Below are 14,863 nucleotides of genomic sequence, written 5' to 3'. Positions count from 1 at the left end.
GTTCTATCAAAATTACGAATCGTTCGAATGTGTTCAAAAACCCTCTTTTTAGCCTTGTGTATTGTACTGCCCACATACAGTTTCCCACAAGGGCACATCAGACAAACACAAAAATCTGTATTGCAATTAAAATGTCCTCGAATTTGGTACATCCAATGCCCATTCTCACCACCTACTTTAAGGCAATTATTGCTGTATTTGCATGCCTTGCATTGTCTGCAACAGAAAAAGCCCACAGAGTGATCAAGTGACATAGCTCTGACACTATCCCTAGTTACTCTATTCCGGCTGAGATCATCTCTCAACGATCTGCCCTTGCGAAATGTAATCGTGGGCGCCTCGGACTACCTAAGGTGGAATCATTCTGTAGTTTATCCCAACTCCTGTTCAGAATCTTTCTCAGGACCTGTGACTGATTAGAATAAGTTGTAATAAATCTTATCTTTTGATCGCCTCCATCTGAGTCCACTCTGGGGTATATTAGATTCTCTCCTTATATTGTCCGCCTTATTTTTTGCTTGAAGAATCATTTTACGCCTATACCCCCTCTCTAGAAAACGTGAAAGCATATTGTCACTTTTTGATAGTCCTCCCAAGTACTACAAATCCTGCGGGCTCTTAAAAATTCCCCAAAGGGAATACTGGCAATAAGATTTGGTGGATGGGCAATGTTCGCATTCAATATGCTTTTACCTGCCGTCAATTTTCTATGAAGTTTAGTCCTTAGTGACTGTTCTTGGACTATAACTTCCACATCAAGAAATGCAATCTGTTGTTTACTACTCTGATCGCTTAGATGTAAGTTATAGTTGTTGTTATTGAGAGAGGCTACGAAGTCTGTAGCCGAAGTCTCACCTTTCCAAATCACAAAGATGTCATCTATGAAGTGACACCATAGAATGACTCCTCAGTCGGGTGAGCTAGTGGATATTTGCTCCTCCTACCAGCTCATCACCCGATTTGCATAACTTGGTGCGAAGCAAGTTCCCATAGCTGTACCCTGTGTTTGTTTGTACAGCTTATCATCAAAGAGAAAGAAATTGTTATTGAGGCAAAAACTGATCATATCACAAATCATTTCCGTATGCATCAGAAATGATTGATCTTGCCCTTAGAAAGTGTCGAATTGCTACTAACCCTAAATCATGTTGGATGCAGGTGTACAGGCTGGTAACATCCATTGTTACAAGAAGATAGTCCTCTTCCCATTCAATTCCATCAATAATCCTTAAAAACTATGTTGTATCTTTAATATAAGATGGAAGACTTTCAACAAAAGGTCTAAAAAAAATAATCAATGTACCTAGACGTGTTCTCCAGGAGAGACCCTATAGCAGAAACAGAAGGTCTCCCCGGGGGATTCACAGTATTTTTGTGTATCATCAGTAATAGGTATAGAATGGAAATTACTGGTGAATCACATTTGAGGAAATAATATTCCTCCCAGTTGAGCAGCCCTTTATCCCTCCAAACCACTAACATCTCAAAATATTGGGTGTTAGATTTTTTTACATCAATCAGATTTACTGGTTTATAGCAAGTTTGATCATTCACCTGTCTCAATCCTTCCGCTAAATAAGCATCCTTATCCAAAACAACAACATTTCCCCCTTTGTCTGACTGTCTGATTACAATACTACCATCATCCTTAAAACCTTGAAGGGCCTCACTTTGTACCTTAGTCAAATTCTGTTGTTCTTTCTTACTCATTTGATATCTGACTTTCTTCAATTGCTTGATAACATCCTTTTCAAAAACATCAATCTCTTCACATTGTACAGCTGGTAAAAATACAGATTTCGGTTTAAACTTAGTGGGACATAGGCAATCCAATTCTAAGCCCAACTCCAATAAGTTCAGTACAGGATCCTCATGAGCCTCAATACCATCATGTAAGCTTGACATTGTATGCAATACCTCACCATCAGAAATGGTTCATGTACTGACATTGTACTTGTCACTTCCCAACACTTCTGAAGTGACCTTTTGTATTATACCATTTCTTTAATTTCAATTTTCTAACCAGATGGAAGAGGTCAATTCTTGTTTGTACATAATCAAAATCCGTTCTGGGGCAGAACGACAGGCCTAATTACAAGAGGCTCCTTTCTTGTTCAATTAATATTCGCTTTGATAAATTTACTGTTGTCACATCATTTTCCGGGCTCTGGTTGTTACACCTGTTTGCCTGAGTTCTTCTTTTCCTTGCCCGTATCTTGGCTGCCCGGTTCCTCTCCCTCTCCCTCTCCCTCTCCCTCTTGTACCTCGACCCCTGACCCGCTGTGGGAATGCTTCTTTTCTTTGGTCTGTCCTTTCCTGATTGAGGAGGCGACATTGTTTTAAAAAATTAGACCTACTCGCATTTTTATCTGCAACAGGACCTTTTTCCAAAAGGGAATCAGAGATATCAGACTGGTTCCCATCTGAGATATCACTCTCTTCCACCTCCGACGTGAAATCCCTATTGCTGTTCTCAACTGTTGGTTCTTTATCATTCTCCGCATACATGTGATCATATTTGCGATGGAAAGTTAAGATCCTGCTCGATTGGTAATCTTTAAAATCTCGTAGGAACGTGCGTTGTTTCTTAGACATAATATCTCCTTCAAAATTGTTTAGTTTTTTTCTCCAAGTTCTTCTTAAATTCTTCTGTTGCATCCTCTGAAGTCAATAATACAATCTGTTGAGACTTTCTCAGTCTCTTCCAGAATCATCTTCCTATCCTTAATCGCATATTTGATTAAAATCTTCATCATATTCAGCGAGCTAATTTTTTAATTTTCCGCCCACTCCTCAAGCATATCAGGGTCCGGATCTTCATACGTAGATATACTATATATTCTCAGACCTCTCGGTACTCTTTCCACATCTATGTATTTTTGTAGAGATTCAATCTCCCACCACTTAGAGATCTCCTTCCTCGACAATTTTTCCATTTTTTCGTGAAGTAATTGCAACTTAAGTTCTGAACCACCATTCGCAGAATTTTTTCCCATTCTTCCTTAGTATCAATGATGTGAGCAGAGAAAAGCTTGCTGGATTTCTCTTTTCGTCTCGCCTCTAAGGAGGAAGCCATATTGGTGATAAAGCCAATGGACCACCAGTTGGGGAAGGGCCAATCCCTGTATTAAATTATCCACAAGTTGACAAACAGTCATACACGGCACTCACAGGAATCCTTGAGTTTCTTGTTTGTTCGGTGATCGATTTACCCAACACCAACGCGTTTCAACCAACAAGGTCTTGATCACGATAAATGAGTGATCCGTTTACACACACTATATACTCTCTCCCATCTCATACCTAGGATATGTAGTTCTAACATTCCTGAACATTAGACCAATTAGTGAATTAAAACACCATACCCCACAAATAACAATTTAACACAAATATAAATCAAAAGTACAACCAAAATATATTACATCACTAAACTTCTATTACTCAGTCACTAATACTCTTCATGTTTACATTTAAACAGCCTGCCTGAGGTTGATACACCATTTTATTCCTACTTTGAGCTGCCTCTTTCTCATTCATCCCTGCAAGCGTATTGCAAGTCTTACAGGAAATGAGTCTAGTACCATCTATTTCTATGACCCAACCGCCACATTCTTTGTGAGATTGAGAATAATGCTTGCAATAATATTGATACCTAATGATGTCTCTGGGTATATTCTCATGGGTGTGAATTTCCTAACGGATTCAAGTCAATGTAATATATTGCTGGACCAAAGAAAGGATAAAAGCACTTCGCTCCAACTCAAGAGGGCATTCTTCAGTTTCCTGTTACTCTAGTTCAAGATTTGCAGGACATGTTACAGGACTATTACAAGTTCTATCCATCTCTGCGTCCACAAGCCCCAACACCAAGATCATCCTCTCCCATGCTGCCACCTGCAACTCCTAGAATGACCCCAGTGTCTAATATCACTATGCCTTCTATGGATGATCCATTTTCCTCAGAAACAAAATAGTGGAGGTAGAAATTTCTGATAATCATTCTGCTCCCAACGTGTGGAGGAATAACCTCCTTCAGCACCTGGACCACAACGGCGAACTGTCCACTGGATGCTATCTGGATTTTCCATACCTCAATGGAGAGACCTGCCAAATGATTCTAGCTTCCCTTAACGTTAAAGCAATCCATGTTTTTTCTTAGTTTTTTTTTATTTCAAGGAGCCTGCTAGAAAGTCCTTAAGAGCAATCCCAATAGTTAATTATATCTGGTACAAAGGGGTTCAAAATAATGAAATCTTGTCACAGTATCAGCTGCTCTACCAAGAATAGATCAAAGAAATTCAGGCCACCTGAGCGCTCACCAGCATGTCTGGTTGGACACCCGAAAACACTCTGTTGTGACATAGGTGGCCCAGCGTGGTTCAGGAATCCTTCCACACCAATATCAACCCGCCTAATAAAGAAGGCAGAGGCTGGGAGTCCCAGCAGCCAATTCGCTTGCAATACTAGGCAGGTATGACCAACACACGTGGCAGACATTGCCACATATATAGATCTTCTGCCTGAAGATAAGAGTGGAAGCAAAGAAGATCCTGCAAGAGGTAGAGAGATCCTCATCTGAAATTTTAGTTTGTGCTATGGATATAGCATCAATAGGATTTACATAGCTTGTAGGGTCAGCAGTCCTTATGCACCAAGGATGACTGAAGCCATAAACTGTAAACTTCGCACTTGTATAGCACACTACTCACCCATTAGGGTCTCAAGGCGCTGTACGCATACCGCTGTGGAACCCCTCCTGGCTTTTCCCTGTGAGGCACCCACTCCTGGACAGCCCCAGGGTGAAGCCAGGCATCCAAGCGCTGTGAGGGCCGTTGCGGAGATTAAGCAAGCTATTGCCCAGAGTTAGAGTGGGACCCATTAATTAGGTTAGGCACTGAGGTGAGAATTATCTGGTCCAAGGGAATTGAGCCCAAGACCCCCCCCCCCCCAAGGTAGGGAACAAAACCCTGGTCCTGGGCCAGATCTCTGCATCAGGGTCTGTCACACTAACCATTGTGCCACACTTCTCCAAGCCATAACATTCAGACCTGAAGTAAGACATGCTATATGCTATATGATAGAGAGGTTCTGTTTGGCAAACATGTAGAAGCCTTGCAAGCAATAAAGGCGACATGGATACACCGCAAGGTCCTTGGGAACCTTACAAATTGGGAAAGTGCGGTTTTGAGGGGCACGTGAAAGAGATGTTTAATCATGCAGAGGGGGATACCAGAGGTATAATTTACCAGCCCTTTCAACAGACCTATAGGCCACCTTACCACCAACAATAATCCTATAGAACATCAACGGCAGCAGCTACTCCAAACAACCGCTAAGGAGAAAGCAGGCATCTCTGGCAAAAAAAACATGACATCGATGCACTGCTGGTCACATCCCCTACAGAACACCAACTTGAGGGAGGAACAATTTCATATTTTTCCAATCAATGGTGGAAAATAACTTGAAATCCAACACCCATTTGTCTCATCACATATGGCCATACTTCAGAGTTCACCCAGATTCTGCCAACCACTCCACCAAAATAAGCATACCCACCTCTTCTCACTTCGGAAAGAAGTGCTAGTGCCACAGAGAAATTCCCTCATTCTCACAAAGGAATAGTTGTCTACTCTCGATTTTCCCTAACAAAGAACAAATCAGGGAAATTGGGACCCAATTTTGACCTCAAAAGTTTGAACAAGTATCTGAAAATGCAATCTTTTATATGATAATCCTCTAAGACATCCTGCATCTCCTGAATCACAGAGATGGGATCTGCAAGATGCTTATTTTTATAAATCTATTCCACCGAAGCATCCCATTTCTCATTCAGGGTAGTTGGCTCTCACTATCAATTCAGAGTCCTCCCTTGTGGTCTCAGGTCAGTTCCTCTCATCTTTACAGTGCCCAGCCCCAGTAGCAACCCACCTACAACAGAGGTCTCCAGGTATTTCCATATCTAGACTATTAGCTTATAAAAGCACCATCTGCCCACCAAGTCTCAAAGGCTACAAGGACCTGTCTACAGAGGTTTCAAACTTTGGGCTTAACCGTCAGTTATCAAAAGTCACTCCATCAATGGGGATACTATTTCTGGGAGCAGTACTGGATACATTTAAAGATAAGGCATTCTTAGCAGAAGAAAGACAGAAATAAAACTCATAATGTTAGCAAACAACCTATAAAAGGTCAATATCCGTTTGCCTTCTTAAATCACTTCTCAGAATATCAGCCATCTTGCAAGTGCCTTGTACCAGCCTGAGAATGAGACCTTTGCAGGAAGGATTAGACTAACAATGGATTGAAATAGAAGGCTCATTCAACGATATCAAGATCACACTAACTATGACAAAGACTCTTCCTGGGTGGAAAAATTCTGCCAATCTATCATTGGGTCTTACTTTTTTTTCCACAATTCTTGCATGTCCTTACTACTGATGCTTCTGGGGAGGGGAGGGGAGTGGAGAGGCGCTCATTTACAGGACCTCCAGATCAGCAGAAAATTGACCCTGATTCAATCAAGGATGCTTATAAATGTCCTAGAGCTCACAGCAATCTCGTTTGCCCTCGAAGCTTTCGTGCCGAGAATAAAGGGATCTTCAGTGCTGATGCACGCGGAGAACACAGAACAAGGAGGAAGGCACAAGACCTCGGATCCTATCGAAGGAGGTGCAAAAAAATATGGAAGTGGGTTTTAGCACAGAGTAGGTCATCTGCCATGTATGAACAACAGTTTGGTGGATACTTAGAGAAGGAGAAACACAGCTGCCACGAATGGGAAGTAAATCAATCCATCCAAAATCTTCAAGCAATGGGGCAAGCCGCCACTAGATCTTTGTCTCAAGAGAACGGTAAATGCTGGGTTGTGGGGGGAATACGTTTTTGATCAGGTGGTCAAGGATCTTTGCCTACGTTTTCCCCCCCTCCATCCCACTCATACCCAGACTCCTCAAAGATGAGGGAGCCATGTTGAATAATTTTAATTGCTCCACAGTGGTACAGACAACACTGGATCACAGAACTTCTCTTGCCGTCAGACTATAATGACAATCAGCCGGAACGTCGGAGGGATTTACTATTGATGAGCCGCCACCAGGTGCTTTGTCGGAATCTGACTTCCCTGTGCTTTTCTGCAGGGCTCCTGATAGATACAGTTCTCTTCCAGGGGATCCTCATCAATAGTCATAAACATTGAATATTCCCGCCCTTGTGCGGGGACCCCGGAGCATATATAAAATACACATATATTATCATGTGTAAAAACAGCAATGCAGGCTATAATCATAAACAGGCTAAAAATGCTTTATTTCTATGAAGTTTTTTTTTTTTGTTTTTTTTTTTTTCATATTATGAAATCACAATAGAGAATAAATATCTACCCAAACCCTCAAAACTGGGCTTAGGGAAGTAAGCAGCAGTAAACACTAGAGAAAAAGAGAAAAAACTACATTGAAAAACCAATGGAGCATTCTTAGCCAATAGGCTGCATGCAGGTTAACACAGGAGAATCATAAAAACTTTGGCACCGTGCCTTTAAGACCCTGAGCACCTCCAGTATCCCACCATGCCTCAGGGGTGAAGGAAAGGTGACAGTTGGTTCACAGTTAGGTCAGTACTTTTTTACGGTGACAATCTGTGTAACTGATTCAAAATACAGTCTGTCCTGCACTTCTAGGAGACGTGCGTCCGGGGAGGAGGGTGGGTTGTTTAGGACTTTGATGAGGATACCCTTGGAAGAGAACTAGGGTTTACAGGTAAGTAACTTATCCTTCTCTTCCAGGGGATCCTCATCAATAGTCATAAACATTGAATAGATTAGCAATCCCATCCCTAGGCTGGGGCCAGAAAAGTGTCCATGGTTGGCTGCAACAAACCAGGCACTAGAGGCAGCAGCTTTTTTGACGCTGATCTCTGCTGCAGAGTCTCAAAGATGACTGACGAGGAGGTAGATGGCTCTGGAACCTCTGTTTAATTTCTGCGCTCCTCTTAACAGCACCTCGTTAAACGTGGTAATGTCATCCACCGGTGAGACCCTAGCAGGTGGAGAATCTGTTAGGGTGGGGGAGTAACGCCCGACAGATGATCCTGACGACGACCAAGAGGGTGATCTACATGATAATATATGTGTATTTTATATATGCTCCGGGGTCCCCGCACAAGGGCGGGAATATTCAATGTTTATGACTTTGATGAGGATACCCCTGGAAGAGAACTAGGATTTACAGGTAAGTAACTTATCCATATCCCACAAGACTGTAGTGATATACTTGCGAGAACCAGAGCGGATAACACTAACAGGACGTACCGATTAAAATAGAACGGTTTCTGCTTAATGTGCCAAAGGTAAAAAAATAAAATAAAAAAAACACCCTATCTTAGCACCTCCATGGCAAATCTTGCCTTACCTGCTAACTTTGCCTTAATCAGGCCTAGTTCATCCGTCTATTAAAGTACACTTAGCTGCATTTTCAAGATACACACATACATCTGGATCCTCTGTTATGGTCTAACAGAATTATTACACATTTTCTAAAAGGTTTAATCAGTCTTACATCCAATAAAATCGCCTCAAAACTGGCAACTTAACACAGTACATGAAGAGCCCTTTTGAACCTATTCATAAGGCAGAGATCAAGTTCCTAAGTGTGACTGGTAGCTTTGACATCAGCCAGAAGAGTGAGACAGATCCAACTGTTCACTACCTAGGAGTCTTTCTTACTGTTTAAGGAAGACGCTGTGGTTCTAAGGACCAATCCCAGGCTTATTCCAAATGTTCCTATGGATTTTCATCTGAACAAGCCTATCGACTTAAAACACTTGTTCTGAATCCGCAGACAGCTGTGATAAAAACACTGCATACAAAGAGATGCCTTAAGCTTTATTTGCATCACACAAAACAATTGAACTACAGATCAACTGCTAAGTCGCATATGGAAACCATAATAAAGGTGGTCTGGTTTCCAAGGCAAGCATAGCTAGATGGTCAGCAGCTATTCAGTTCTGTCACTCTGAGGCTGGTAGGCTTTTGATGGGACATATTATGGCACAGTCTACTAGAGCGGTGGCTATAGCAGCAGCCCTGTTTGCTGGAGTGCCTATTGATAGCATATGTCGTGCAGTGACTTGGAAAAAGAGGCATACGTTCATACAGCATTATTGCCAGGACTCGTAGTATTACGGCATCTTTTCTATAAAAAAAAAAAAAAGTGACCTTTTATGTATGAAAACATATGTATTCACTGAAAAAAAACAAAGATTACAGGAACGTTATAGTTAGGTTCTGAATTCACTTGGATAAAACTAGAGAAATTCAGCAGTTATAGTTAGAATTATTTCAAGTAACGTTAATTTGCGCCCTAAGGTAACTAACTTATGCCCTCACCATGCACTGCTAATTACCCCAGATATTACAGCAGTCATGACAACGTCTATAAAGACATTAAAAGCATAAATTAAACATTAGCAGTAAATGTTTTGAAGCAAGAGCTGTGCATGGCAGGGGCACGAGTTATAGTTACCTTAGAGTTCTTTCAAGTAACTATAACTCACACCCTAACTGCTGAATTTCTGTTGTTGTGTATGAGTAAATTCGGAACCCAACTATAACGTCCCTTCAAACTTTTTTCCCTTAAGTGAATTTCTGTTTTGTTTTTTAATCTAAAGTACTTTTAATTAGTATACGTTAATCCAACCACTGGGGTTGGCCACAGGGTCTGCAGCCAAGCCCTTATAACCACCCAACCCCATGCCGCGCACATCCTTTGGCCGTGCACAGCGCAAGTTGACCACAGGGCCTCTGTCAATGGATTTATGAGTTGGTGCGTGAGCCTGAGTAGGTCTGAGTGGGTGCATGAGTGTGCATTTGAGTGAATGAATTAGTATATGAATGAGACTGTGAATGTTTTAAATTTTTTGTGTGCATATTCTCGGATATCATATTTGAGTAAATTCAAGGACATTTGCGACTATTGCGCATGGTGAACAAAGATCATTTTACACCGATAATCTAACCCTAAACACCCCTATATCACACCCTTGTGGTCAGGCTACCTCCACCCTGACCCCTTACACCACTTATTTCTATTTTCAGCCCTAGAAACCCTCTCCCAGAATATAACATGGGGGTCTCAACTTTCTAGTCCGGTTGTAGTCCGCCAGTTACAGCGCTTCTATGTACGTGCATTTGCAAAAAAAGGGAATATTTGCAATTTATTCGCAGCCAGAGAGATTATTTTCTTTACATTATTGAACACCAAATGACCAAAATCGTAATCTGAGGACCGACAGTTAGCATTTTGCCAACTTTGGTGTAATTCCATCTAGCGGTTCGGGCTGTAGTAGTGTCTAAAGGGCCTATAGGAAGTAACACTGGAAACACAACTTTTTTGGACCTACATTGATTGATGGATCGCCCCAAAACTTTTCATGCACAACAAGAATCGCAGGGGCACTTTTTTGGAGGACATTTTGTGAAGATCCGTCAAACTGTGCCAAAGAGCTAGGCAAGTCAAAAATGCTTTTTCTATGGAAACATAGTCCCAACTATAGCTACCTACTGGCAATGATTCATGGATGTAAATCTATGAAAGATACCTATACTGGAGAACAAGAGTTACAGGTAAGTGACCAAGTTTTTTCTGTTGTCCATGGACAAATGTTCTGTGGTTGATGTATGAGCACTGGCTGCAGGTTTCAGAGTAGGTGATTTTGCAGTTGGAGTGGCGGTCTGAAGTAGGCTGCAGCACTTAGATGTAAGCACATTTGAGGCCTTAATATAAGCAACCAGGGTCACCCTGAGTTTGGACAAAAAGTGTTCCTCTAAGGTTTTGGCATGGTGAACCTTCCAGTTAACGTTACATAGTGTAGGTTGATGTAGGCTTCAAACCCATGCAGCACAGATCCAATTCATGACACCGGGCTATGAATCCCACTTCTAGACAGCACTCTCAAGCGACCCATGCAGTACCCCCTTATCTGTTCAGTAAGCATGCTACCCCTTCAAGGTTCTTCCAAGCAGCACTTCTAGCAGCATGCAATGGTTTCCAGTTTGTTCCCTTCCTGACGGAGAAACTGGCTGCATTGGACACTGGCACTGAAACTGAACAAAACGTTCTCCTCTACAGTGCTAGGCAGAGATTGGACACAGGTTAGTGAGATGTCCTAGGTAACACTCACTTTCTTCCCAGTATTTATCCTGGCTTGGAAGAAACGGATATGAATCTCAAAACCCATCTTTTTTTTGTTTTTTTTTTGTTGCAGAAGTTGACCTATTTCACAAAGACTGCTCAGCCACATCTCTTCTAAGCACATCTCTTCTGATCTGTGGCTATGGCACGATTGGGGTGATGGAGAAAGGGTGGAACCCGGTGTTACAGGTCATGGACTATAAAACAATGGCCTAAAAGTAGATGGCCTTCCCTACTTGGCTTATACAACAAAACCTGTTGCAGGACATCTCTAGTGAAGAATGAAGCAGGAAACGGACAGGAGCTCCTGTTCTCCATTCATGTCTGCTTTTCTGACTTCAGAGGCCATAGTTTTCTAACAGGTTCGGACCTCTGTCTAGCAGATGCATCCTTAACAGCAGTCTGTTCAGGTACGCAGTCTTCAAATTGGATTACTGTTTTTAGCAAAGCACTACATATACTCTATATTCACTCTGCCTCAGTCAAAAATAACATATAAAACAACTACTTCCATGGCCCGTGTGAGTACAGCAGACATGGTTGAAAGAAACTGGCAGACATTTTTAAACCAGAGGTCATTGGCCAACTCCTCTTCTGAGAACTGGTGTCCTCAATACCTTTAAGGTTCACTATGGGTCTCTTGTCTATACATAGAAGGTCCTCTGCATGTATGGGTAATTGACATTCTTGCTGAGGTGAAAACTCTAACCTACAGAAACTTGGTTATGATAGAAACGGTGGTCAAGTGTGCACACTCTACCCACATTTTCATCCCAACAGTGTAAACATGGCTAACGTTCATTAGTCTGTTCCCGAATCCCACTATATCAGTTTCCTTTCATCAATGTAACCATCCAAATTCATTAGTCTGACCTTCACCTTCCACACCCATGCTTATGTAGCTCTAGTCCCACGGTCATCTACACTGCTTTATATTTCATCCAAGCTTGTAATTCATCCATTCTTTCTTAGAAATGTTCCACAATGTGCTAGACAAGCAGTCAATAAATAAATCTATTTACTTAATGTTAAATCCAGACTTGTATGCTTTATCTGTTTTTCATAAAATATAAAAGTTGGTGCAAGGCACAACTGTCTGTAGTGGATGAGAGCTATAATCGAGCTAACATTGCTATCTCAGGTTTTGAAATTAGTATGTTGTATGCAGACACTGACCACATACAATTCTGCATTGTTATTAATACAGCTGTGTTTTCTGTACCACGCACAAATGCAATTTATTGTTTGTAAGTAATGTAAAAGTGTTTGACATACTTAGGTGTTTTTACTTAAGAATATTTCTGTCTTTGTAGCTCAGTCAAAGAGGAGGCGACCTCGCAGAAAAAGTAAGTGGAGCACTGGAACCATTACTAAGAAAAGGAACACTCCCGGCACAACAAAGAATGAAAGTTTAATTTCAGTTGATGAGGATGAGGACGACAGTGATGGTGCTCCAGACAATCACAACTCCAGTATGGACCAAAGTGAACTTGAATTGCATGGAGATTCCTCAATGGACGCAGAAGGTGACAATGCCATTCAGGAAAGACTCTGTAATGGAACTGAAAAGTCCAGGGATGACCAAGAAACTGAGAGTATGGATGATTGCCAGACTCTCAAGCCTTTTTCTTCAGACTTCAACAAACAGACTGAAGCATCCAATGGTGAAACTCCTAGCTCTCAAGTTTCTATAAACGGACACAGAGCGGACATACAAGGTAAGTTGAGGAAAGCTTGATGGTGATATTTGCTGTGTACCCTTGGAAATAACTAAATCAGACAATTTGCACACGTGGTACTTCTATTGAACTCTGGGAGCTAGCCCAGGAGACCTTGAAATTCCAGTTGATTGACCTGTTGCATTCCAAACATGTTTTACAACAAACATGTTTTTGTGACACGAAATCTAGCAAATGCCCTTCTTTCATAGTTGTGATACAGTACTGTCAATCTAATCAAACAAGAACAGAAAATTAGATGCACCCTAAAAAAACTCATGCTGTTTTTGAAGGTCTTGGTAAACTACCACATTTGGCTGGGGTATAAGTTTGCTTTATGTGTGGTTAATTAGGAACAAGATTGTAAAAACAGCAGTCTAATGAATGGCTCAAATTGAATTCACTGTCCGGTTGGTATGCCCCATTTCACTTCATCTCTCAGGTGCAGCACACAGGTTTCATCTATCCTTTATGTAATCAGTGTCTCTCTGTTACCGTTTCCTTTCCTCCAGACATTAACTTACTACTTTTAGGCAGCTCGCTTCAGCCCCATCTGTCATCCTGCATTGTGAGCTCTTTTTAGGGTGTCTTTGGCGATTCTTCGAGCGTCATCCTCCATTGCAGGCCAGGACAGAGCAGTGGCAATATTTGCCTTCTAGTACCCTCTCGCTCTGTTGAATCCGCACTTGAAATTTCCAAAGATGTGTTGACAGAGTTTGAATTAGTAGCAGTCAATTCACTGTATACCCTACAAGCCCCACATCTGGTGGATACTTCTACCTTCGTATTCCTTGCTTGTTAACTGGAGTTGGTCAGTTGGTTATTGTGGAGCCAGCAATATTGCTATCCCCCAACACCCCCTCCTGCCCCCACGACCACACCGCCTCTCCAAGTGTCCCAGTGCCATTGCATCAGCAAGACTCTGCCCTGAGGTGCTTAGTTTTACACCAGCACCACCTCTGTCGTTCTGGGATCCTCTGGCACAGTCTAGTGTTCTATGAATTCCCAGTGCTGGGTACAGGCCGGACTGCATTCCTCAGTGCAATGTTTAACATCCTTGTCGGGGCCACAGTACCACTCTTGGCGCCAGCAGGCCCTTGAAGCTCTATGGCATGCTGCATATTTATGCCTTTGGCTGAGATGTCTCATCATTGGACGCTAGGACCACTGAACCTGCACCTGTTCCCTCTTCTTTCAGGCTGGCACACAGGTACACTACCACACAACTGTCGATGCCGTACTGCGCCCTGCCACTGATGTCAACACCACATCCTCCTTTGTCAAACTCTGAGCCATTGGCACCACCTCCACCATTAAGAGTTCTTACCTCAGAACAGGTTTAGGAGGTAGGCTCTTGGAAGAGGAGAAATACAGGCAGAGGATCCATGACCCTTCATATCCCATTCAGATCCCCTCCACCTCTGTGCGTATGGGTATAATGCAGGAGGAGAGCAGCTACACGAGTCACCAGGCCTATCATCGTCCAGTGGATTGGGCACTTTTTCAGAAATGAAAATGGAATTCCCTTTTAGGCACAGAGTCTCAGAAGTTAAGTCCTTCCAGTAGACGATCAACCGAGATACTAGATCACTAGGTAAGCCCAGTGTCCTCGTTGAGGTTCCTCCTTCCTTCTGAAACCTCCCCAGAATCCCTACTTCCTTTCATTAGCTCTTTGGAGCCTATCATGGGAGTCTGGAAAAAGCCCACCTCAGCACCTGCAGTAAACAGATTAGTGTCAAGGCACTATTGCCTGGTGAGGGGGGAAAAAGAGGCAAGTTTGTTTTTCCCTATTGTAGTCGATGAGTTCCATAGCTAACATGGAGAGACTTTTATTTTAAAATAAGTCTTAATTCCCATAGGGAAAAGCGAAGTATAGCATGTTTGGTATGCAATTAAATGTTATGGTAAATCCAACAATTTGCCAATGTTCAATGTAATACAACTAGACCAGGGGAAGAG

General features: G+C 42.1%; 1 protein-coding gene across 2 annotated transcripts in view; it reads left to right on the top strand.

The window, feature by feature from the left end:
• Positions 1-14,863, top strand: part of ATAD2 (ATPase family AAA domain containing 2) — a 198,502-nt gene that overhangs the window by 161,716 nt on the left and 21,923 nt on the right. For both annotated transcript variants that reach the window (XM_069220705.1, XM_069220706.1), the window contains exon 25: positions 12,500-12,904. In XM_069220705.1, the coding sequence (XP_069076806.1) occupies positions 12,500-12,904 (405 nt within the window). The remainder of the gene's footprint in view (positions 1-12,499; positions 12,905-14,863) is intronic.

Source organism: Pleurodeles waltl, chromosome 2_2 (assembly GCF_031143425.1).
Source record: "Pleurodeles waltl isolate 20211129_DDA chromosome 2_2, aPleWal1.hap1.20221129, whole genome shotgun sequence".
Classification (NCBI taxonomy): domain Eukaryota; kingdom Metazoa; phylum Chordata; class Amphibia; order Caudata; family Salamandridae; genus Pleurodeles; species Pleurodeles waltl.
Note: the sequence above shows the minus strand (reverse complement) of the source record. Positions and strands in the feature narration are given on the sequence as shown.